Source organism: Salvelinus namaycush, chromosome 13 (assembly GCF_016432855.1).
Source record: "Salvelinus namaycush isolate Seneca chromosome 13, SaNama_1.0, whole genome shotgun sequence".
NCBI classification, from domain to species: Eukaryota; Metazoa; Chordata; class Actinopteri; order Salmoniformes; family Salmonidae; genus Salvelinus; species Salvelinus namaycush.
Window position 1 is genome coordinate 29,495,766 of NC_052319.1, and position 26,655 is coordinate 29,522,420.

The following is a 26,655-nucleotide window of genomic DNA, read 5'->3' on the forward strand; positions in this document are numbered from 1 at the left end:
GAAACTCTGAGAAAATGTTGTTGCCCGAGTTGCCGAGTTGTGACGTCTCACCACTGACCTTTTACCTTTTCAACCAAAAGATGACAACAAATTTGTTTTGGACAACTACAATATTGTTTGGCTAATGTAGCTTGTTTGAACATATATTGTACATTTTAAGCAAGTTAGCTAACTTTATTAAAAATAATTTTACCTAGATTATTAAACTAGCTAAAATCTTATTGGTTGAAGAATTGGTCTGACCAAAAAGCACATGAACAAAATTAAGTTGTATTTCCGACATCACTAGGAAGCTCAGATGAGCATATGAATGCAGCATAAAAAAAGACCAAAGGAAAATCTCAATTGCATACTCCTTGCCAGAGCTCCCGCCCCTCTGACCTTCTCCTCCAATGAGTTTTGAGAAGGGAAGGGGAATAGAGGATGTGAGGAGAATACAATTGATATCTTCCCCATGTTGAAGTTGCAGGTTAGGAGAGCATTTTAGCTAACCCGAAACCTTTTTGGGACATCAAATCAAATGAAAGTTTATTTGTCACGTGCGCCCAATACAACAGGTGTAGGTAGACCTTACAGTGAAATGCTTACTTACAGGCTCTAACCAACAGTGCAAAAAAGGTATTTAGTGAACAATAGGTAAGTAAAGAAATAAAAACAACAGTAAAAAGACAGTGAAAAATAACAGTAGCGAGGCTACACACAGGCACCGGTTAGTCGGGCTGATGCATATATGATAAATAGAGAATAGCAGTAGCGTAAAAGAGGGGGTGGTGGGTGGCAGGACACAATGCATATATTGTAATATATTGCACAATGTACATATTGGGCCGGTTAGCCAATGTGCGGGGACACTGGTTGGTCGGGCCAATTGAGGTAGTATGTACATGAATGTATAGTTAAAGTGACTATGCATATATGATAAACAGAGAGTAGCAGCAGCGTAAAAGAGAGGGGGGGGGGGGGGGGGGGGCACACAATGCAAATAGTCCGGGTAGCCATTTGATTACCTGTTCAGGAGTCTTATGGCTTGGGGGTAAAAACTGTTGAGAAGCCTTTTTGTCCTAGATTTGGCACTCCGGTACCGCTTGCCATGCGGTAGTAGAGAGAACAGTCTGTGGCTGGGGTCTTTGACAATTTTTAGGGCCTTCCTCTGACACCGCCTGGTGTAGAGGTCCTGGATGGCAGGCAGCTTAGCCCCAATGATGTACTGGGCCGTAGGCACTACCCTCTGTAGTGCCTTGCGGTCGAAGGCCGAGCAATTGCTGTACCAGGCAGTGATGCAACCAGTCAGGATGCTCTCGATGTTGCAGCCGTAGAACCTTTGAGGATCTGAGGACCAATGCCAAATCTTTTTAGTTTCCTGAGGAGGAATAGGCTTTGTCGTGCCCTCTTCACGACTGTCTTGGTTTGTTTGGACCATGATAGTTTGTTGGTGATGTGGACACCAAGGAACTTAAAGCTCTCAACCTGCTCTACTACAGCCCCGTCGATGAGAATGGGGGCGTGCCCGGTCCTCCTTTTCCTGTAGTCCACAATCATCTCCTTAGTCTTGGTTACGTTGAGGGATAGGTTGTTATTCTGGCACCACTCGGCCAGGTCTCTGACCTCCTCCCTATAGGCTGTCTCGTCGTTGTCGGTAATCAGGCCTACCACTGTTGTGTTGTCTGCAAACTTAAGGATGGTGTTGGAGTCGTGCTTGGCCATGCAGTCGTGGGTGAACAGGGAGTACAGGAGGGGACTGAGCACGCACCCCTGGGGGGCTCCAGTGTTGAGGATCAGCGTGGCAGATGTGTTGCTCCCTACCCTCACCATAACCATAATTATCCTAACCTGCTACGTTAATTCTCCTAACCTGCTGTGTAAGTTCTACTAAGCTGCAAGGAAAAGTTGTCTTAACCTTCCAGTTGTAGCTATATACCACCTAGGGGTTTTCTCATTTGGGAAATATATTATTATGAGCCGTCCTCCCCTCAGCAGCCTCCACTGCACAAAACCTATTGGAGGAAGAGAAGGTCAGAGGGGAGGGACCTCTGGCTTTCTCATCCAATGGGTTTTGGGAAGGAAGCGAGGAGAGAGGAGGTGTGAAGTATGCAATTGAAATTCTCCCCCAGTTGCAGGCAATGTGCACACATCCTACAAATGTTTAGGTGCAGGGTACATGAAACAAGATTGGTTATGCCACCTAGTGGATTCAATAGTGAATAACATTACTGTAATATCAAATCAAATCCAACTTTATTTGTCACATGCGCTGAATACAACAAGTGTAGACCTTACCGTGAAATGCATACTTACAAGCCCTTAACCAACAGTGCAGTTCAAGAAGAAGAAAATATTTACCAAGTAGACTAAAATAAAAAGTATTAATAAAAAATAACACCATAAGAATGTAACACCACATGAAGAGGCTATATACAGCGGGCTCCGGTACCGAGTCAGTGTGCGGGGGTAAAGGCTAGTTGAGGTAATCTGTACATGTAGGTGGGGGTGAAGTGACTATGCAGAGGTAACAAACAAACAGGGAGTAGCAGCAGTGTACAAAAGGGGGGGGGGGGTCAATGTAAATTGTCCGGTGGAGATTTAATGAATTGTTCAGCATCCTTATGGCTTGGGGGTAGAAGATGTTGAGGGGCCTTTTGGTCCTAGACAAGGAAGCTTGGCCCCAGTGATGTACTGGGCCTGTTGCGCCTTAAGGTCAGATGCCAAGCAGTTGCTGTACCAGGCGGTGATGCAACTGGTCAGGATGCTATCGATGGTGCAGCTGTAGAACCTTTTGAGGATCTGGGGACCCATGCCAAATCTTTTCAGTCTCCTGAGGGGGAAAAGGTGTTGTCGTGCCCTCTTCATGACTGTCTTGGTGTGTTTGGACCATGATAGTTCGTTGGTGATGTGGACACCAAGGAACTTGAAACTCTCGACCCGCTCCACAGCCCTGTTGATGATAATGGGGGCTTGTTTGGCCCTCCTTTTCCCGTAGTCCACGATCAGCTCCTTTGTCTTGCTCACATTGAGGGAGAGGTTGTTGTCCTGGCACCACACTGCAAGGTCTCTGACCCTTACTGTAATATTTGACCATGAGAATACATTAGGTCTTTAAAAACTCTGTGATAGCTGACAGCAGCTATAGGCCTAGGTTATTATGGTCATATTTATTATGATCAATTGATTTGATGAGGATGTTGTATTCTAAAGTAAAAGGCTTTCTTCTGGAAGAAAAATATTTTATATGACTGGCTGATCATTATGGCCCACTGGACAACGCTTCGTCCCAAAGAATGCCCGCTAGCTAAAGCAGGCCACTGTGAGTATGCTAATGAGTTGCTAGTTAGCTAGCTAGCCAACTTTACATACTGTAAAGCTAAGTGAAATATCATCAGCTAACTAAATGCATATTAGCTTGTTATCTTGATGTAGGCCTAGTCCCTGTGCCCAAGAATGCGAAGGTAACCTGCCTAAATGACTACCGCCCTGTAGCACTACTTTGAAAGGCTGGTCATGGCTCACATCAACACCATCATCCTGGAAACCCTAGACCCACTCCAATACGCATACCACCCCAACAGATCCACAAATGACGCAATCGCAATCGCACTCCACACTGCCCTTTCCCATGTGAGAATGCTGTTCATTGACTACAGCTCAGTGTTCAACACCATAGTGCCCACAAAGCTCATCACTAAGCTAAGGATCCTGGGACTCAACACCTCCCTCTGCAACTGGATCCTGGACTTCCTGACGGGCCGCCCCCAGGTGGTAAGGGTAGGCAACAACATCTGCCACACTGATCCTCAATACCGGGGCCCCTCAGTGGTGCTTGCTTAGTCCCATCCTTTACTCCGTGTTCACCCACGACTGCGTGACCAGGCACCACTCCAACACCATCATTAAGTTTGCTGATGACACAACAGTGGTAGGCTTGATCACCGACAACGATGAGATAGCCTATAGGGAGGAGTTCAGAGACCTTGCAGTGTGGTGCCAGGACAACAACCTCTCCCTCAATGTGAGCAAGACAAAGGAGCTCATCGTGGACTACAGGAAAAGGCGGGCCGAACAGGCCCCCGTTAACATCGCCTGGGCTGCACTGTGGAGCGGGTCGAGAGTTTCAAGTTCCTTGGTGTCCACATCACCAACGAACTATCATGGTCCAAACACACCAAGACAGTTGCGAAGAGGGAACGACAACACCTTTTCCCCCTCAGGAGACTGAAAAGATGTGGCATGGTGCATCCTATATAATAGGCGGTGTCAGAGGAAAGCCTAAAAAATTGTCAGAGATTCCAGTCACACAGGTCATAGACTGTTTTCTCTGCTACCGCACGGCAAGCAGTACCGGTGCGCCAAGTCTAGGACCAAAAGGCTCCTTAACAGCTTCTACCCCCAAGCCATAAGACTGCTGAACAACTCATATTGAACTGCACTGTTGGTTAAGGGATTGTAAGTAAGCATTTCAGGGTAAGGTCTACACTTGTTGTATTCGGCGCATGTGAGAAATAAAGTTTGATTTGAAGAACACAATTCTCCAGCGTACCAGTGGCCATCGAAGGTGAGCATTTGCCCACTGAAGTTGGTTACTATACCGAACTGCAGTCAGGTCAAAACCCTGGTAAGGACGATGAGCACGCAGATTAACTTCCCCGAGGCCTCCCTGCTAGCTGTGCCACTAGAGATTCTGGGTTCGAGTTCAGGCTCCGTTGCAGCCGGCCGCGACCGGGTGACCCATGGGGCGGCGCACAATTGGCCCAGCGTCTTCCGGGTTAGGGGAGAGTTTGGCCTGCAGGGATGTCCTTGTCCCATAGCGCACTAGCGACTCCTGTTCCGGGCCGGGCGCAGTGTACGCTGACACGTCGCCAGGTGCACGGTGTTTCCTCCGAAACACATTGGCGCGGCTGGCTTCCGGGTTAAGTGGGCATTGTGTCAAGAAGCAGTGCAGCTTGTTTGGGTTGAGTTTCAGAGGACGCACGGCTCTCGATCTTCACCTCTCCCGAGTCTGTACGGGAGTTGCAGGGACGAGACAAGACTGTAACGACCAATTGGATACCATGAAATTGTGGGGGGAAAAATGGGTAAAGTAACAAAAAATGTAATTAAATAAAATAGCTTCCCTGAGACGGTTTCTGCAGAAAGTCTTTGGTTGTGTAAACCCACAGTTTCATCGGCTGTACGGGTTCTGGTCTCAGATATTCCCGCAGGTTAAGAAGCCGGATGTGGAAATCCTGGGCTGGCGTGGTTACATGTGGTCTACGGTTGTGAGGCCGGTTGGACGTACTGCCAAATTCTCTAAAACAACGTTGGCGGTGACTTATACAGAAATTAATATTAAATTCTCTGGCAACAGCTCTGGTGGACATTCCTGAAGTAAGCATTGCAAATTGCATGCTCCCTCAAAACTTGAGACATCTGTGGCATTGTGTTGAGACAAAACTGCACATTTTAGAGTGGCCTTTCATTGTCCCCAGCACAAGGTGCCCCTGTGTAATGATTATGCTGTTTAATCAGCTTCTTGAAATGCCACACCTGTGAGGTGGATGGATTATTTAGCAAAGGAGAAATGCTCACTAACAGGGATGTAAACAATTCTGTGCAGAACATTTTAGAGAAGTAAGCTTTTTGTGTGTATGGAACATTTCTGGGATCTTTTATTTCAGCTCATGAAACATGGGACCAACACTTTACATATTGCGTTTATATTTTTGTTCAGTGTAAATACCACGTTAATGAGAAAATATACCTGGCCATTACAACATATCAAAGATGTTTCACCAACTTTTTCTCCCGCTCTGCTAGCCGGGTTCTCGCCGCTCATTTCCCACAATACCCTGCACATTTCTCTGTGTGCCATCAAGAATGAATGGGGGCGGACCTCCTCCTGCTGACGCCACGTCTGGTGAAAATGCACTGTTAGTTTTCCCCGCCTACTCAGACAGCTCACCTAGTCTATCAGCTCCCACTCTGTAATGTTAACCAGCTAGCTAGTAGCAGAAACTCACTGTGGCTAGCGAAGTAAATGAAAAAATAGACATCTTGTACTGTAGCTAGTTAGCTAGCTCCGGCCTTGGCTGTAATACCGGCTAAGGCATAATAAGAAAAGTAACGAATAATTGTTTATAACTAACGATAAAATGGCGGAAAAGCCAGAGGCTGGAGACAGCGAAGACGAGGTTGAAGATGTGTACGAAGTGGAGAGGATTATTGACATGCGAACGGAGGAGGTAACGAAACTAGCTAGCTAACGTTACTGCTAGGCAGTTTTGGTTGTTCGCCATCTAGCTGAACGTTAGCTTTATCTAGCTACACAATGTGACAACAATGAGCGGGTACCGTGATTAATTAATTTAAACTGTAAATAGACAACATAGCTAGCTAGAAATGCTAAAATATCCACGCACAGTTAGCCAACTGAAAGGAAATTGAAATGGCTGCACAACTTTGCCCATACGACGCCCTCTCCTTGCGCTAGGCCAAGGTCGGACTGACTGATGTTATTCTTTCGCGTTTCTGGACTTCAGCCAGCCCCACTTGCGCAGACTTGCCAAATACAACAAACCCTCTGTACTAAGCCTTGCACAACCAAGTCGTAATTGTCTTTAATGAGCTAGCTAACTAGCTACATGTGCTAGTTAAGTTGCTATGCCAGTTGGTTAGGAAAGTGCTAACGTTAGCAAACTAGCTAATAGTCTAGACATGTTTTATGTAAGTTAGCTAGCTAAATAGCTGGACGTATTAGCGATTAAGCAAATTTTCCACGGTACGTAATAAGATGGTACAGACCAGAACTATTAAGATATTACTAGCTGTTACAGTTTGGCGGATAGCCGTTGATACTTAGGTAACGTTAACAGTTAGTGTTAAGGGCATGCAGGACATTTTCGACCAGTCTCTAATTGGCAATACTTAAACAATTCCCGACTTGGAAACCACCGCTGTCTTATTAACTTCCATGGCTAGTTGCAGGTTGGAATTTAGAAAATGCGCCATTTTTAAAAAAATTACATCTTTTTTTTGCACCATGAAGTAATCCAACAATGTGCATACCGCCATCTTGTCTATTTAAAATCTTCTCTCATTGATGGAGAGAAGATTTTAAATGGACAAGATGGCAGTGTACATACACATTAGTTTGTTGACATGGAACAACTGACTTACCTGGTATGCTAATTGGTGTAGACAGTCAACCATTTTTCTTACACCAATCCAATGCTTTTTTATGTATGAGGGTAAGTTCACACTTTGGGGTGGGGTGGGGGGCAGAGTTTGGCATAGGTCCCTGACAATCACAGTTGGCTACCACATTTCAGTCTGGTGACATCACTGTCACCAGCTAACTTACATAAAACATGTCTAGACTATTAGCTAGTTTGCTAACGTTAGCACTTTCCTAACCAACTGGCATAGCAACTTAACTAGCACATGTAGCTAGTTAGCTAGCTCATTAAAGACAATTACGACTTGGTTGTGCAAGGCTTAGTACAGAGGGTTTGTTTTATTTGGCAAGTCTGCGCAAGTGGGGCTGGCTGAAGTCCAGAAACGCGAAAGACACTATAGAGGAGAGTTGCTACACAACATGGGCCATGTGTCACTGAGTGATTAAGCAGTAGGCTCCTCTATTAAAGTGCAAGCAAGAATCTGTGTGTATAAGTAAAGGGAGAGAATGTGTTTGTGTAGGTCTGATCTGTGTGAGATTGAGAGAGTGTTAGGTGAATGGGAGAAAAATAGGATTTTCTGAGGCTTGTGATTGTGGCTCAACAGCGATTCAGAGTGAAACACCCAGCCCCGCCAAACCTCCAGAGTTCCGGAAGAAGAGGGGAGGGCAGTATTGGATGAGGAGGAGTGGTGTGTGTGAAGAAGTCACTTGCACAGCCAGTTCCTCTTATCTAAATTGCTTTTGAGCTGAGAGTATGAGGGCGGGAAAAAGGAAAACAAAGCCTCTGAGGGAGGCGGGTGGAGAGAAACCTGACTCTCGTTGTGCTTTGTTTACAATCACGACCAGCCATGCACTGTGCTGCAGTCACATGTGTACCTCATTTGAACCAGAACACATTAGTCACATGATACAAGCAAAATCTACTGTCAAAGTAACCAGGTTTTCAGCCAACTTTTTATGTGAGTAAAGGACATGTTGGATAAAGAATGTCACGACAGGAGTGATGGAAACAGCAAATTTGTCTAAACTTTCCAGATGTCGACAAAACAAAATACGCTAGACAAGGTGGGATCTTTTTGTGAGAAATTAATTGTGAGAAATGGCAGTGGAAGCACCTTTATGCGCTAATATTAATATAATATCAAAATAAATTTGGCGTCACGTGATATGTTGTGGTCCTCCCACTACGACTCAGGAAAGCATGCAGTTTATTAGGCTACAGATTAAATAAGTTACGATAAACTTCACAGGGTGGTGAAAGTGCGCGATGATGAGCTTGATTCTTCTTTCCAATAAATATCTAGGCTCTTCTGGTGACATGATGATCATGCTTGGCTGTCATTTGACAAATAGAAATGATCTCTTTTGTCCAAAATAATATCATCATGTAGGTAGCCTACCCACACTGTATCTGGGAACTATTGGCTAGAGCCACATGCCAATAGAAGTGTGCACATTTGCTATAAAACGCAACATGTTTGTGACAAAACGATCAGGAGAGTTGAAAATGTGATGGAAACCCATTTAACTTTGGAAATTAACCTCAAAAGTTGTTTATGTGCAATATATCACGCACAGCCTTTTATCTGCAACAAGTACATTTGATGGAGACATCTCTGGTGGGAAAATGCGTATTGTTTTTATGCAGATTTTAGAATATTCGCATGAAAATCTGTCGCCATTTGGATGGAAACCTAGCTAGTGTCAGAACGGTTGTCCCCTGTGACTGGTTCTCTTTGGTGTCCCAGTGCCCTGGATGGGAAGGAGGGGACTGGGAGTTCTGGCTGTGTGCCACATTGCCAGACACAGCCGCTTAACGGAATGTGTGTTTGTGTCAGGTGGAGAGGTCTGAGTAGGCATGTGTCAGACTTAATACAAACTCTAGGTCTTTTTTATACACACAGGAGGTCTATGAGTAGGTGTAGGCCCAATACAGTCACTCAGTCAGTCTTCATCTTCTGCAATGATGTGAAAGAACTGAACTGGTAAAAAAAAAAAAAGATTCTCCATATTGCTCTCACCCACTTGTATTTGCCCTTGTCTTTAGGGGGAGGTACTGTACCGCGTTCGCTGGAAGAACTACTCCTCTGACGATGACACGTGGGAGCCTGAGGCCCACCTGGAGGATTGCAGGGAGGTGCTCCTGGGCTACAAGAGGGCTCTGGCAGAGGCTAAGGTCACGAAAGACCAAGATGCTAAGAAATGCATGGTAAGTCCCATCCAGAAGGATCATAGCCATCGTAAGAAAGGCGAGTCTAATTGCTGGAATGGAAAGTGCTTTATAGGACTGACTGTTACATTAACTACCTTTCGAGTAACCAATATCACTTTCAATGGCTGATGTGAATATCCCCTCTCCTTTGTAGAAGTTGCCCATGAAGAGTGATGTGTTCGATGCTGACTCTGACAGCGACAGTGATATTGACAAGCCCACAGACCTGCATGTTAAGAAGAAGAAAAAGAAGAAGCCCAGAGAAGAGGAGGAGGAGGAGGCACCTCCCCTGAAGGAGAAGAGGAAAAAGAAGAAAGACAAGCGCAAGGAGGACTTCAGGCCTCGTCCGGCACCGGAGTCTGATGAAGAGGAGCTTTCCCCTCCCCCAACCCCTGGCCGCGGAACCAAGATGTCCGACTCCAAAAAGAGATTTGTTGACTCCGATGAAGAGGAAGAAGCCCCTGTGCCCTCCAAGAAGCACAGGAAGGACAAGGCCAAGGATGGAGGAAAGCACGGAAAAAAAGAGAATGGGGAGGAAGGGAAGAAGAAAAAGAAGAAAAAGAAGGATCGAAGGGGTGATCTGGAGTCCACTGAAGATGAGGCCACCGCCCCCCTGGAAGAGGAGCTTAGCGAGGGGCCATCTGAGTCCCAGACGGATGATACCACCACAACGGAAAAGTCTCGCGCTGATGACAAGCCCAAGAATAAGAAGAGTAAGTCAGAACTGAAGCTGCAGGGCATCAAGGACTTACTTCAGGACAAGAAAGGCAAGAAACTGGAAACTTCGTCGCCAATGCTCTCCGCAAGCGGCCTCGCAAAACTGAAGAGCCTCACTTCCTCCAAGAGCCAGGGCCGGGATGAGCCCACACCAACCTCTGACTCCAGCGACACTCCTGCCCCGGCCCAAGTCCACAAGAAGGCCAAGGGCAAGAGCCACGAGGCCACTCCTGCACCGCCTAAAATTCCCTCTTCCTCATCCTCGTCTTCCTCTTCCTCCTCTGGTGCAGGGGCAAGCACTAGCAAGACTGTGGAGGAGTCTAAAGTTGTAGTGGCTGGGGATAAGGAGCCGACCGCCTCCACTAACCTGTTTGAGAAGTTCCTGCTGAACTGCGAGGCCAAGGACCGTGTTCCCCGCAAACAGATGGTCCACCAGCCCACCCCCACGGAGAACACTAAACCACCAAAGGTATGCCAAGCAGTTCTGCACTAAATGTACGGGGTTAGTAAATAAACGCTGGTGATATAGCCAGTGGCAGGGCCCTCAAAGTCTATCTTAAGCTGCCTCAAGTAAAATCTTAAATATATTTATGTTCAAATTTCAGCTCATAGGGAAAATTGAGAAAAGGACCAAGCCGACAAAGGAGTCACCTGCTCGGAAGCCAGAGCCAGATAAGTCCAAACATACAGACGGTGAGAAGAATTAAAAGGGTCTTTTAAAAGCTTTTATTTTTTTGAATTGCGTATGAATGTAGTGGACACAGCCACTAAATATTGACTCAATCAAGACATAAACAAAAATGTAACTGACATTTTAGTAATTTAGCAGACACTCGTATTCAGAGTAACTTACAGTAGTGAGTGCATACATTTTCATACTTTATCGTACTGGTCCCCCGTGGGAATCGAACTCAACCATGGCGTTGCAAACTACAAACTTAGCCACACAGGAACCCCTTTTATGCCACCTTTTTTATTTTTTTATTTTCCCTTATCTAACAGCATTTCGGCCCAGTCAGAGCCCCAGTGCTATGGAGACTGGTGACAGGGCAGAGGCAGAGGAGGAACCCGCCCAGAAGTCAAAGTTCGGCGGAGAGGACCGGAGGGAGGAGGCACAACGTTGGGAGAGGAGGACCCAAGAGGATGACAGGAGGAGGAGGAGGAGGGAGGACAGCGAGCCACGCCTCTTCATCGCCTGTGATGACAATCAAGACCCCTTGGAGAGCGCTGACAAGTCTGGTACGCAGTTTGGTACGCCACAGAACCAACAAACACACATGCATACAGACACACAGTCACACACAGAAAAGTCAACACACACACACGTCTGTTACAAAACCTACCATTATTGCTTACACCTATCCAATCCTTTCAGATCTACACAAGTGTTTAGGGGCAAATGGTTGTTTCTGGATAGAGACTCTCATAATGGCCATGTGAAATAATACTAAATGTACTATTGGATGTGGTTTGTGACTGACAGACAAAGGTCAAGCCTCTCTTAACCTTGGAATGGACCTCAACTTGGACTGGATGACACTGGAGGACTTTCAGAAACATTTGAACGGGGAGGATGAGATTCTTTCTGCTCCACCTCTATCTCCCAGTAAGTGCATACCCTCTTTCTCTCTCATGTTTCCCAGCAGTCTCTCAACATCGGCTGTACATGGAACTCTCTTCCACACATGGATGTAGACAACTACTGATGCGAAATCTGTGTGTCCCTCAGGTGAGCTGCGGGATGCAGTGAAAAGTGGGGATTACATGTCTGTGAAACTTGCACTCAATTCCAAAGAGGACTACAATCTGGACCAGGAGGTACGTTCTGTGTTCCAAAGAGAGTACCTCTCACCTGCATTCTCCCCCCTGCTTTGCTCCTGTCTTTGGGGAGCCCCAGCTGTTCCACATATTTATTCAGTCCCAGTACAAGCACTAACTAGTCACAACTAATCAATTAAATATGTTTTTACCTTTTGTTAGAGTAGCCTGTGTGTGTGGTTATACTTGTGAGTTCATTCAAATGAGGACCATTTTGCGACATACATCACAGTTCTCTTCTCATACGCTTTAGCTTTGTTCTCGGGTTTTCCAACAAAAAACTTACGTTAACCAACTTGGGGCGGCAACAGATTCGCTTTTGATACATATGTTTAGCTATTGCATATATGTCAGCGCCAAGTACTATATAATTCATTACTCAATTAAAGCCACAATATGTAACTTTCATTCCAGAATGACTGCAAGCATAGTACAAAGGACTGGAAATTTAAGTTACAGATTGCTGCTTTAATTAAATGTATTGTGTAGAATGAATTTTCATTTAGCCAGTCTGGTTCAAACATAGATACAACTGAATCAACTTAGCCACTCTGATCGAGTTATAAAACAGTTTAAATATTGGATATAACGTGAGAGCCAGTGATGGCATGCAGAGGTTGAATACCAGGACATTGAAAGAGAGAATCCGACTACAGTACCTGCTGACTGTATCCATTGAGGACCGCTAAGCAATCGAAGGTAAGCAGATTATACCCTTTAACTACTCAGTTATTTAATTTAGCCCAATGGAGCTACAGATTGTTTTGTAAAGATGTGTTAAGCTTGAATAGGAAAATGCAGTTTGTAAAATGTAATGTTTATCGCTTTAAAAACATGTTTTGCCTATTATCATACCTAATAAACTGTTGTGCCAACTTTGTCTGGCAATGAATAAATCCAAGCTTTATATTGCATTGAATGTTTGTTGTTGTGCACAGTTGTCAGAATTTTCATACGTTACTATGGAGGCAGCTAGAGTGGTCTCAGACAGGTATTATCTTCTCATTAACAGACACAGAACATGATGAGCAAGAGGTCAAAGTTCACAAGAAGCTATAAGATACAACATTTACCTCAGGTACAGTAATGCCTTAAGAAAAGTATTCTTGCACCACCGCAGAGCATGTAAAACTGCTGCGGACATAGCAGCACTGACATTTCACTCTTCATCTTCATTATCGACAATGAATAGCCGAAAAGCTAAAATAAAAAACCTTCCTTAGTCACTCATTACAATACCAGTAACACATTTCAGCTTTTGCCATACAGTTGTCTTTGTGTACAATAATAATTAAATATGAATCGAACAAAACCTTCAGTTTAACAAACTACTGACATAAGCATGTATTCTATTAACAAAATATGTATTTACATAGGCTAATATTACTTGCCCAGTTACATTATTATTTTGTTTGGGTTGTCCAATTTAGCTTTGTTAATTATTACAATTTATAAGGACTCGATAGTGTTAGTGTGGACCAATCAGTGTTAAGGGCCTGCTGAATATATTATATGTCTCAAACGTTCTGCTGCAACTGTAACTGTTGGGCAAGTACCAGAATTAATTTGGACCAGAGTTTGTTTTGCATCTTTATAGGCAGCCAAACACTCCAGGATCTTATTCAGGTCTATTTGTGTAAACACTTAAATCACCCACCAAACGCTCATCATTGCATGTAGGTCACTAAATACTGAATATATTGAGGATTCAAAACAGTCATTGGCAAAATTAGGTTAGAAGCCTAGTTGCATGGCGTTTTCTTTTCTGTACCTTCCTCGTCTCCATGCAGCATCTCATCCAACATCACATTATTAATTCCTCATCAGACATATTTACAATGTCAAAACGTTGTAGTTCGCTGATTTAATACAATAAAGCCATAAACTATTCCTTGAATGGGTCAAATGTGGTTTTTTTATTATTGAAGAATTCAGTCTACACGCAGTTTGGTGCTGTGTAACCATTGCATTGATTCTTGCTTGACTGTGATTGAAGTTGAGAGCATTGTTGAGGTGCTCTTAGGCGATCATTTGAATGACTCACAATGTGTACTGTACATGTTTTCAATGAGCAGTACTATGAGGTTTTCACGATTTTAGATTTTTCTGTGTATGAAACAGGGCAGGGGACACCAGCTTTGTCTAGTATGATGGTATAGTTTACCTAATTTCTCTTTGCCACAAAAGTTAAACACTAACTCCCAACAGCTATGAAGCTGCTTGTTTCACGTCCCACTTTTCATACATTTGAAACGGAATGCATCATGAGATTAACCTTTCATAAGTTATGAATCTTACGTTTACTTGTTCTTTTACAGGCATACACTGTTGAACAGAAGAGTTTAAGTGGCAAAGAGAAGAGTTTAAATGAAGAGGATATTTTAAATGAGGAAAAGAAGACTTTATGTGATGAAGAGAAGAGATTAAGTGATGAAGAGAAGCCTTTATGTGCAGCAGGGAATCCTCGCAGCCTGGGGAATCTTCACCGCAGCCTGGGGAATCTTCACCGCAAAAGGAATCCTCACCGCGAAAGGAATTCTCTTTGCAAAGATGAGATTCCTCTATGCGAAGAGAATCATTTACACAAGGAAGAGAAACATTCTCTACACAATAAAAAGACTTCATGTGTTGAAGATAATACGTCATGGGATGTGGAGAAGACTTTATGTGACATAAAGAAGGGTGCTGAGGAAAGCAGTTTGAGTGGTGATGAGATTCACGAAAACAGTTCTGGTGATGAGGTAGAACGACAAAGACTTGATTCAAACGTTCCAAGTGGGTCAGATCCTCTTCCATCTAATGCAGAAAGCTCATGCGAGGATGAATATGAGCAGTACCCTCCAAAAACGGCACAAGCTAAAAAGACTTGCCGCAAAATATTTGCGCCACGGAAAGGTACACGGTCAAGCTTACGTTCCAGCACAAAAATGACAGTCAGCGCATGTAGTACGATAGAAGATGATGATAAGGGGAAATTGGACAAAAAGTACTTCTGCCTGTATTGCAATGAACCACACCACAAAATTGCAAGACATTTAGAAAGGATGCACGCAGAAGAAGCAGCTGTTGCTCATGCTATCAGCTTCCCAGAACTCTCCAAAATCAGGTCTCTCTTGCTTGACCAACTCCGTAACAAAGGCAACGATCAACACAACTTAGAAATTCTTCAATGTGGAGATGAAGTTGTGACAAAGGAAATACCCTCTTACAGTGGTGCTTCTGTGCGTGACTACCTACCCTGCCAACACTGTGTAGCTTTTTTTAACAAAATTGATTTATGGAAGCATGAGAGCTCATGTAATGCCAGAAAAGGACAAGATGAAACGAGGGGAGGAAAAAGAGTGAGGATCCAGGCTGCGTCCTCTCAACTTGTTCCATTGCCTGTCTATTCTACTGGAGGATGTGAAGAAATAATACACAATATGAATCAAGATGACATCTCATGCCACATCAAAAATGATCCCCTGATATGTAAATATGGCAATGCACTATCTGCAAAGCATGGTCATGCCAAGTCACAGTTTACTTACATTGGTTCAAAAATGAGGGAATTGGCTAGATTTGTACTTAATGTAAATGAGATGGACTGTGATGTGCAATACTTGCATGAAGTATGTGTACCATCCAAATTCAAATTGGCCGTTCATGCTGCCAGGAAAATGAGTGGTCATGACCCTGCCTCCGACAGGTACAAGACCCCATCTCTTGCTTTAAAGATAGGCTATTCCTTGAAAAGAGCTACTGAAATAGCTTTTGGGGAGAGTCGTATGACAGAGGACCGTGAGGCAGAGGAACAAGCCAAAAGGTTCATTGAACTACTTGAAAACGATTGGAATAACTGTTTTTCTGGTCTATCCCTCAGCGCTGTCCCTCAGTGTGATGAAGTTGATGTGTCTTCACTAACTGAGGATTTGATCAAACTTCAGAAGTTTCTCAAGGTTGCAGAGGACACAGCGAAGAAAGAATTGCTGGAGAACCCCACCAACACTGTCTGGAAAAAGCTCAATGAAATTCTTCTTGCAGAAATAGCTCTCTTCAACAGAAAAAGGACAGGGGAGGTTGCGAAAATGCTGTTGGAAACGTACACAAACAGAAAGAAAGCTCCAGCTAGTGCAGACATTTTCAATAACCTCTCAAGGCTGGAGCAGGAGCTTGGTGATGACAAATTAACCAGGTTGGAAATAGAAGGCAAAAATGGTAGGAAAATGCCAGTCCTACTAACGGAGAGGATGATCTCATCTCTTGAGATCCTTATTGCAAACAGAGACAAAGTTGGTGTGTCAAAGGACAACCCTTATGTCTTTGCACGTAGCCTGGATGCAGCAAGCTACATCAGAGGGTTTGACTGTCTGAGGAAGTGTGCACATGAGTGTGATGCAAAGAATCCTGAAAGTCTGATCCATGCGACAGTGAGGAAAGAGGTTGCTATCCATTGCCAAATACTAAACTTGAATGAAAGTGAATTGGATCAGGTGGCAAAGTTATTGGGACATGACACCCAGGTCCATAAAGAGTACTACAGGCTCTCTGAAAACGCAGCACATCTAGCACAAATCAGCAAATTGCTGCTTGCAATGGATCAGGTTCCAGTGGTAATTCCAGGGCCATCTGAGGAAAGGGTTGTTTCTCCTACATATGGTGAGTATTAGTTGCTTTACAGGGTATTTGGAGAAAGATGTCCATTGTGTTTTAAGGGATTAAATGATCAATTCAGTGAAAATCTGTTTTTGTGCCATTTACATGTTCACTAGACCTACATTTTTGAGAAGCTGGCAACTTATTACTCTATAGTGTTTGCTCTGTTCCTCTTCACAATATATGATAATGGCACATGTTCATGAATCCTTTTCTTCTGTTTCTATTCATTTCATAGGTACATATCCAGCGGGGACAGATAGTGGAAGGACATATCCTACCGAGACATGTCCTACTGGGTCATCATATCCTACAGAGACGTATTCAGCGAAGTCATATACTGTGGAGGCACAGCCTTCAAGGTCATATCATGCTGGGACATATCCTGAGAAGTCATATCCTTCAGGATTACAATCTGCAATGTCATATTCTGCGGGGACAGATTCTGCAAGGGCATATCCTACCGTGACACATCCTGCAGGGACCTATCCAGCAGGTTCATATGTTGCAGGGACATATACTGCAGAGACACATGATGCAAGATCATATCCTGCAAGTGCTTATGCTTCAGGGACGAATCCTGTCAGGTCATATCCTGAAGGGACATATCCTGCGGGGACACATTTTGTGGGTACACAACTTGCTAGGTCATATCCTGCCGGAACATATCCTGCACAGACACTTCCTGCACAAACACTACCAGCGCATACAGTTATTACACCAACACTTCATGCCCAGACACTTCCAACGCAGACGCTTTCTGTCGGGGCAGTTCCTGAGGGGAAGGTTAAGGTGGGCACAGTGTGGAAACGGAGACCGTGGAGTGATGCGGCTAAGGCTGCGGTGAAACGTCAGTTGGGACACTTTATCTCATTGATGGAGGTTCCAGGTAAACGGGACTGTGAAGTATGCCTCCACAATGAACCAGCTGTACAAGACAGGACATGGAGAGACATCAAAAACTATGTGCACAACACAGTAAAATCTATTAAAAGGAAAAAGGGTCTTACAAGAGTGGACCCCACCCAACAGACAAAGAAAGGAGCGGCAAAGAAAGAAAAAGAAACGGAGGCAAAGAGTGCTAAGGAAAGAGTTGGTGGAACAATGACCGTATCTGCACAGGAGAGACTAGAGGCAGGTCCTGTTGCAATACCAAGGAAACAGAAAATTTGGGGTGATGAGGCTCAGGCTGCGGTCAGGCGGCAGCTAGGAGACTTCACTAAACTGATGAAGATTCCAGGTAAAAAGGAATGTGACGCATGTATTGCAGCTGAACCAGTTCTACAAGGCAGGACATGGAAAGATGTAAAAAACTATGTGCATAACACATTAATGACAATGTGCAGGAGGCATATTTCAGGCAAACAAAACATGGATAGTGAAAAACCTATTCCTGTGACACAGAAACCAGCGTTGCAACAGAGTCCAGTTGTGCATCAGAAACCAGGGGTGCTGTTGGGACATCCAGAAGATCGTCCTGTTTATCTGTCCTTATGATTACCTTGAACTAGTTTGAAAACCTCCCACGGTTGAAGGTATGCAAGGATGGAGAAAGGAGAAGATAGCTTTTGATTTAATCTGACCACCCTTGGTCACTCTGATCTCACTTTGTGACGTAAAGCAAGAATGAAGTATCTACTTTATTCTACGAACGTATCCGTGGCAACTACATAGTGATATATTATGCATGCAAACTTGTTTCGCAGATGTTGAAATTCTCAACTACAAAATTCCATTGTCACAATGCATTATGTGGTACCTAAACTCAGTATTTTGGCATGGGCTACACATTTGCAACCTTGGGAGAAGGGAGGCAAGGAAGGATGGAATCATACCTTTTTGTTAAAAAAAATATTCCAATGGCACTTTACAAAGGCTGTCAAACTGAATCTTCTGGGTCAGCAATGGCAACAAGGCCTCATAGACATACATTTGGAATCCAAACGCACCACATGTTTCGATTGAACCATGTTGCATAAAAATGGCCACAATAACTGACTGAAATACAGTATATGCTCCACATGGATAGATAACATGTACCAAGTACAGTGCATAATGTTTAGTTTTTTTAAAACAACTTCGTAGATTGTTGTGCAAAGCTATACAGTTAAACTGTTGACTTTGGCTTTTTGATCACAATACTGGTATACTTTACTTTCACCAAATGAATCTGGATCCAGATGTACAAAATGTTTTGTGTATATGTCTAGGTTAGGTTTTGAGTAAAAACAACTGACCAGAAAACCTGGGAATTTAGCAGGTTATTCCTGGTAGAAGTGAGGTGTGAATGGGTTTCAGGGCTCCATCTGTGCTAGCTGCACATTCTACATTGTCACCCCACTCAAACCTTCCTATTTTTTGAGTGGCTAATATCACGATATGGTCAAACAGTAAAGTTCATTATCCTCATTCCTGTAATATTAGTGTCTGCCCTCCTGCCCCTGTTTCGCTGGGGCCTGCTGATGTGATAAGTGAGCCACTCTCCTCTCTGGTAGAAAAACATATGTTCTGGTTGTACAACAATAAGGAGGTCTCAGCTTTCTGTAGGTATACTTTTCTAAACTCAATATTGAGCTCAGTAGCAACTATTTTACAAACAATATTTTATATGGCTTTCAGATACGGAGTGGGGAGTGAAATACGCATTGAATATTGTGAGGGCATATAGGTCTCATTGGGTAGCCTACAACTGCAGAGTTTTTTCAGGACTTTACATTTACTGATTAATACATGGCTACTAGTAGTGGGTATCATATTTAGAGTTAGCAATCTAATGTGTTTTGAATTTCCACTTCCACAGATGTTGAATTAGCCCCAAATGTATGTTGTAGATGAAGGAAAATTCATCTTTATTGAAAAAGAAAAACATTAAAATATAACAACAATATCCATATTGTCAACCCAAAATTCATGCCAATCATGGGATTAGGTTGCACATCAAAATATCTTGAATCATGCATTCCTGATTGGACATGTTAGATTAAACAACTTATTTCTTGAATAGCATCTCGGTGTAGTCTATTACAAAAAAAGAACTATGACTGACTTTATAAGATGATTACAAACATTTTATATTGCATGACGCTACAATTTTTGTGGGTTGAGACTAAATCTGAAACTGAAAAAGTTGCGCACAGTTCAGATGCCAAATGTATGGCGAGTCGAACTGAATAGAAATGAAAAGCAGGCTGTCATGTTTGAAAGCTTTTCTTGACTTACCAACAGTGCAGACTTTCTTGTTGGTTTTGGGTTGAATTCAGGCATAACAGTGACCTTATGTGTTGAAGAAACCACAAGATTTATTGCACTAAAAGGGCAAAGTTCGACGAGGCGCACTGCGTGGTTTCACACGGCACTCTATCCCTGCTCCTCCAAAGAGAAAGTTACATATTGTTTTGTTCGGTGCGGCGATGGAGCGGTGTTTGAACTAGGGCCTAGTGCCACCAGCGGAAAATGCTAGTCTGGAGCCATGGGTTTACGTACGAAATTTGTGCCCAGCTAAGAGTATGGCTTGATGTTTGAGCCACTTGAAATCCAATCATGTCAAGAAGAATGTTTAGATGAAGACAGCTCCATTGTAAATTGTACTTATTATAAATACAAGGTATACATACACTATTCATACTCGATTGCTTTTGAAGCATGGTTGAGTTTATTATCATGGATATTGTACTTATGTTATTAACGTTAGCGAACTAGCTATCTTGTATTCCTAGCTACCGGTATGTATCAGTCGTTTTTTTATATTTGTTTTTATATATATATATATATTATTTTTCTCAACAATTTCGATCTCAGCAGTGACACGTTCAGATCCTATCAAAGGGCCCATTTATGGATGCATCCTGATTTTCCACCCTTCTCCCAAAGTGTGCAAGTAAACTCTTTGAAAGAAGTGTGGAATCCGCACTCAGCGTGAGTGATAGCTGATGGGTTTGGCAAGAACGGGTGCACTTTTATTAGCAATCCCTTTACATCGCAAGTTTATGTGTGAAGGCTAGTTTATGGTTCCTAAACCAAAGCCTTGTTTATGGTCACTAGTAACTTTACAGTAATGGTCACTAAAGTTGGTTGACTTCCCATCCAATTTGAGGCAGTTTTTGGTTCTCCTATCCACTCCTTTGGCCAAAGGTTACTATTGATAAGTAACTGAAATCTGCCTTAACAATTGGAAACAGATCCTTTGTTCTGCATGTGGAATTGGTTTCAGAGATTCACACACATACAACCTAGGCTATTTCTCTTATACATGCCTTTTCTACTAAATATGATGTGAATTATTAGGCATTAGCTGAACATGTACTTGTTTTATTGCTTCTTGTCAAACGATAAACATTTCAACTTTTTAAATTAATGTTGCTATTATTCACTACGGTCTTAACCATATTGATTCAGTAGCTGTTTAAGTTCCTCAACACTCATTTAGGCTGACTAACTTGTATAGGGTTTGACGGCTGTTGCTTCTCTGTATTATTTGATCCGCTTGCCTACTAGATAATGTTACTATTGCAAGTAAACCTTTCTGTTGCTTCTAATTGGATCAAGGAGGAATAATGTAAATAAATTAGTTCATAGTTGTCAGTTCATGTTGTAACTGCATAAGGTCTGCCACAGTGTTAGGTGTTAACTGAGAACAATTGTCAGGGGTTTAAACCACACCCCACTATTTACTGTCTAAAGACATGGACATCATTGCTTAAATCGTTTTTTTCACCAACATGTATTTGTTATCAAGCTGCCTTTTGTTACCACCTGGTGCTTATTGTGTTTATTGTAAGATACTATATTTGCGCCGTTAATAAATTGTTACTTGACGTAAACGTTCTAAGCCCCAAGACATGCTCTTTCAGTTCTGAGAATATTCATACAGCTTACTTGATGTCCATCATTAGTGTTCCAACAGGGATTTGGAATTGTAACGGTTATGGAAAAAAGCTTTGAGATTTCATGATGTTGTAATACTTGGAATCTACCCCACATGACAAAAGTATGTGGACACCTGCTTGTCGACCATCTCATTCCAAAAGCATAGGCATTCATGTGGAGTTGCCCCCCCCGCTGCTATAACAGCCTCCACCCTTCTGGGAAGGCTTTCCACTACATGTTGGAATATTGCTGCGGGGACTTGCTTCCATTCAGCCACGAGCATTAGTGAAGCCGGGCACTAATATTGGGCCATTATTACAAACCATTATTACTCCAACAAACTTTACAATTGGCACTATGCATTCGGGCAGGTAGCATTCTCCTGGCATCTGCCAAACCCAGATTCGTCCGTTGGACTGCCAGATGGTGAAGCATGATTCATCACAGAGAACACATTTCCACTGCTCCGGAGTCCAATGGCGGCGAGCTTTACACAACTCAAGCCCACGCTTGGCATTGCGCATGGTGATCTTAGGCTTGTGTGTAGCTGTTCGACCATGGAAACCCATTTCATTAAGCTCTCGACAAACAGTTATTGTGCTGATGTTGCCTCTAGAGGCAGTTTGGGACTCTGTAGTGAGTGTTGCAACAGAGGACAGAATTTTTACGCACTTCAGCACTCGGCGGCCCCGTTCTGTGAGCTTATGTGGCCTACCACTTTGCAGCTGAGTCGTTGTTGCTCCTAGACGTTTCCACTTCACACAAAAAACACAGTTGACCGGGTCAGCTCTAGCAGGGCGGAAATTCGACGAACTGACTTGTTTAAGAGGTGGCATCCTATGACTGTGCGATGTTGAAAGTCAGTGAGCTCTTCAGGAAGGCCATTCTACTGCCAATGTTTGTCTATGGAGATTGTATGGCTTTGTGCTCGATTTTATACACATGTCAGCAACGGATGTGGCAGAAATAGCTGAATCCACTTATTTGAAGTGGTGTCCACATACTTTTGTAAATATAGTGTATCACCATTGCTCAGTGCTTTATGCTTTTAAGTACTTAAAAACCTTTTGGATGAAAAGACAACACCCTAGGTAAGTCGATAATAGTTCACTTTTTTGAAAGCTAAACTTCTCTTTTTTAGTTCTATAAACAATTAGCTGTACAGATATTTTGATTCCTGCCCCTCTCCCCATAGTGTTTGCTACCAGCTTTGGAAAGCTTTGGTCCTCAGTAATGAATGAGTTTGTTGCCTCCTGCAGGACTCCAGCGGTATGTCCCTGAGTATGTTGGCAGCAGCAGGGGGACAGGATGACATCCTGAGGCTGCTGATAAAGAAGGGGGTGAAGGTGAATGGACGGCAGAAGAACGGAACCACTGCCCTAATGCACGCTGCAGAGAAGGTAACACAGGATGAACTGGTTTAAACCGCCTCAATACAAAGTCTACACACATGTATACACTACTCTTGTTTGTGTGTAAATGTCTTATGCAAGGTTTACTTACTTAACCCTCTATCCTTTTTTTTTCATTTCAGAACTTCCTGACCACAGTTGCTATCCTCCTGGAGGCAGGGTCCTATGTCAACGCTCCGACACTGGGAGGAGAGACGGCCCTGATGAAGGTACGGAGGAGGAAGGGAAAAAACGGGGGCGATGAAGACAAATGCTGTGTTTAATTAGAAATCAACATATCACCGCTGAAGCACAGAGATTAAGTTAATCAATGACCCCTATTTGTAAATATCATAATTTCAGCTAAAGTCCTGTGTGACAGACTTATCGCAATAGTTCCTTACCAGTAGCCTCTGTTCTTCAGGCTTGTAAGAGGGGGAATGCTGACGTGGTGCGCCTCCTACTGGAGTACGGGGCCGACTGTAACATCCTGTCCAAACACAAGAATACGGCCATGTACTTTGCCAAGGTTAGCAACAACCTGCTTGTGTACGACCTCATCAAGGACCACATCAACATGTGAGTGTTGCTGCCATGTCTCTCTTGCTCTGTAAACGTATGAGTTAGTATGTATAAATAAAGGTACACATGTAACAGAGTTAAGATGGTATACTGTAACCCCACATACTGTTAGCAGCAAAGTGATATCTTATTCACACACACACAGGTTATCAAGTGTGGCAGAGGACACTATCCGGGCATTCTTTGAGACTCGGCTGGCCCTGCTGGAGCCGGTGTTCCCTCTGGCCTGTCATAGACTGTGTGAGGGACCAGACTTCTCTCTGGAGTTCGGCTACAAACAATCGCCTCACACACCTGGAGAGGGTAGGATACACCTACAAACAGTGCTAATCACCTGCACACACTGTATTAGGGGGGTTAGGTAAAACATTTAATCTCTCCTTCCAGGCTCAGGTATCCTGCTCTTCATCTTCCATGCTAACTTCCTGAGTGAGATCACAGCCAGGCTGTGTGGGCCCTGCAGTGTCCACGCCGTGGTGCTCAACGACAAGTTCCAGCTGCCCATCTTCCTGGTGAGTCTCATTCTAGATCAGGAGTACTCCTGGTCTGGAGAACGGTAGATTTTTTTTTTTGTTCTACCTCATAGTTAGTTGATTGATTCATGTCACTGATCTTTTCCTCTTTCAATTACACCTCACAGGATAGTCACTTCATCTACTCATTCAGCCCAGTGCCAGGCATCAACAAACTGTTCATTCGCCTGGCAGAGTCACCTACAGCCAAGGTACACATACATATACACACACACACAGCAGAGTAACTTGTGGCCATGGTGAGAGGGAGTCTAGGCCCAGTTACTGTAAAAGACTGACAAGTTGTTGATAAATTACATTTGACCAATACATTTGATTGATGGAATCTTTCTTTCTCCCCAGGTGAAGCTTCTCATCTGTGCATACCGTGTTCAGCTACAGTGATGGGTAGCACCTGCCAAGTTCAGAGTTTCCAAGTTGCTTGGACCCCAATTACAGCATGGGAGATTCACACACATACCAAGATTCACACACGTGCAATCACACAACATGAAGAACAGTTTGAGACACACACCAGGCTACCTTCATATAAAGTTGTTGGACATTAAGCATCCACCCAGAGTTTGAGAGACTGTTTCTCTGGCAGAGGATTAAAGGATAAGAACAGCATATCAACCCTGTCCATTGACCAATCATGTATATTTCTGTGTGTACGATTAATACTCTAACTGAAGTCTGAGTTCTGCTTTTGTGTATGCGTAGGGGGACAATAGCCTGATGTTTGTTTGTGCTCTTGATGGCATCATAGGCAAGGAGTTAATGTCAGATTCTTTGGACCAAGTTAATGCTTTTCCCAATTATACCATTTTAGAAATGAAAATATGTTGCCTTTCTGGAGTTGTCTATATTTTATTGTCTGTACATACAGGTGTGGAATGTCAAGTTTGAAGGATGTTTCTTGATTTAGGCAAATTTGCCACTTGGAGTGGATTAAAGTATAGCATGATGCTTCAGATGTAGTTTTACTAAAGGGCTAATGTGTCACTCCTTACGAGTGAAGAATCCTGCTTCTTGGGATTGGAGGATAACACGAAAGATGAAGTCTAGGACTACAAGAGAGCTTTCAAGAATGCATGATTTTAACTACTTTATCAAAATAGACATCCATTGTAAAGGTCGTTTTTGCGATGATAATGCAGAGCACATCTTGGCAATGATCTGCCTTGCTGACATACAACAGATATGGGATAAACATTTATCCATGATAATCCACTGTAATAGGAACAGGAATTGCCATCCTTGTTTTATAAGATGTAGGAATTAATTTGATATGAGGATTCCTTCTGCCTTAATAGCCACATCGTTGAAATAATTTCCCCATTTGTGAACTGCTGTGAAAACTGGCAACTTAGTAAAACGGTGAAATTCACCAAAGGATACACATGTCTGTAGTTTATTCTGAAGATAGTGGGGAGAACAAGTATTTGATACACTGCCGATTTTGCAGGTTTTCCTACTTACAAAGCATGTAGAGGTCTGTAATTTTTATCATAGGTACACTTCAATTGTGAGAGACGGAATCTAAAACGAAAATCACATTGTATGATTTCTAAGTAATTAATTTGTATTTTATTGCATGACAAGTATTTGATACATCAGAAAAGCAGAACTTAATATTTGGTACAGAAACCGTTGTTTGCAATTACAGAGATCATACGTTTCCTGTAGTTCTTGACCAGGTTTGCACACACTGCAGCAGGGATTTTGGCCCACTCCTCCATACAGACCTTCTCCAGATCCTTCAGGTTTCGGGGCTGTCGCTGGGCAATACAGACTTTCAGCTCCCTCCAAAGATTTTCTATTGGGTTCAGGTCTGGAGACTGGCTAGGCCACTCCAGGACCTTGAGATGCTTCTTACGGAGCCACTCCTTAGTTGCCCTGGCTGTGTGTTTCGGGTCGTTGTCATGCTGGAAGACCCAGCCACGACCCATCTCCAATGCTCTTACTGAGGGAAGGAGGTTGTTGGCCAAGATCTCGCGATACATGGCCCCGTCCATCCTCCCCTCAATACGGTGCAGTCGTCCTGTCCCCTTTGCAGAAAAGCATCCCAAAAGAATGATGTTTCCACCTCCATGCTTCACGGTTGGGATGGTATTCTTGGGGTTGTACTCATCCTTCTTCCTCCAAACACAGCGAGTGGAGTTTAGACCAAAAAGCTCTATTTTTGTCTCATCAGACCACATGACCTTCTCCCATTCCTCCTCTGGATCATCCAGATGGTCATTGGCAAACTTCAGACGGGCCTGGACATGCGCTGGCTTGAGCAGGGGGACCTTGCGCGCGCTGCAGGATTTTAATCCATGACGGCGTAGTGTGTTACTAATGGTTTTCTTTGAGACTGTGGTCCCAGCTCTCTTCAGGTCATTGACCAGGTCCTGCCGTGTAGTTCTGGGCTGATCCCTCACCTTCCTCATGATCATTGATGCCCCACGAGGTGAGATCCTGCATGGAGCCCCAGACCGAGGGTGATTGACCGTCATCTTGAACTTCTTCCATTTTCTAATAATTGCGCCAACAGTTGTTGCCTTCTCACCAAGCTGCTTGCCTATTGTCCTGTAGCCCATCCCAGCCTTGTGCAGGTCTACAATTCTATCCCTGATGTCCTTACACAGCTCTCTGGTCTTGGCCATTGTGGAGAGGTTGGAGTCTGTTTGATTGAGTGTGTGGACAGGTGTCTTATACAGGTAACGGCTTCAAACAGGTGCAGTTAATACAGGTAATGAGTGGAGAACAGGAGGGCTTAAAGAAAAACTAACA

The 26,655-nt window shown here is 43.6% G+C and overlaps 1 protein-coding gene across 5 annotated transcripts; it reads left to right on the plus strand.

Moving 5' to 3' along the window:
* Positions 1-5,902: 5,902 nt before the first annotated feature.
* Positions 5,903-25,265, plus strand: LOC120058409 (M-phase phosphoprotein 8-like). Of its 5 annotated transcripts, XM_039007050.1 has the most exons (14): positions 5,915-6,212; positions 9,192-9,353; positions 9,511-10,542; positions 10,679-10,766; positions 11,076-11,324; positions 11,557-11,679; positions 11,803-11,891; positions 22,652-22,792; positions 22,927-23,013; positions 23,208-23,362; positions 23,511-23,668; positions 23,753-23,877; positions 24,006-24,089; positions 24,241-25,265. In XM_039007050.1, the coding sequence occupies exons 1-14, from the start codon at positions 6,123-6,125 to the stop codon at positions 24,280-24,282; spliced, it is 2,625 nt and encodes an 874-aa protein (XP_038862978.1). In that variant the 5' UTR covers positions 5,915-6,122; the 3' UTR covers positions 24,283-25,265. The 5 variants fall into 5 exon arrangements, with proteins under 5 accessions (XP_038862976.1, XP_038862974.1, XP_038862975.1 ...); XM_039007048.1 differs by lacking the exons at positions 22,652-22,792; positions 22,927-23,013; positions 23,208-23,362; ... (2 more) ...; positions 24,006-24,089; positions 24,241-25,265 and adding exons at positions 14,210-16,529; positions 16,765-17,766; positions 17,931-21,350 and having other exon boundaries at positions 5,903-6,212; XM_039007046.1 differs by lacking the exons at positions 22,652-22,792; positions 22,927-23,013; positions 23,208-23,362; ... (2 more) ...; positions 24,006-24,089; positions 24,241-25,265 and adding exons at positions 14,210-16,529; positions 16,765-21,350 and having other exon boundaries at positions 5,903-6,212.
* Positions 25,266-26,655: the final 1,390 nt, after the last annotated feature.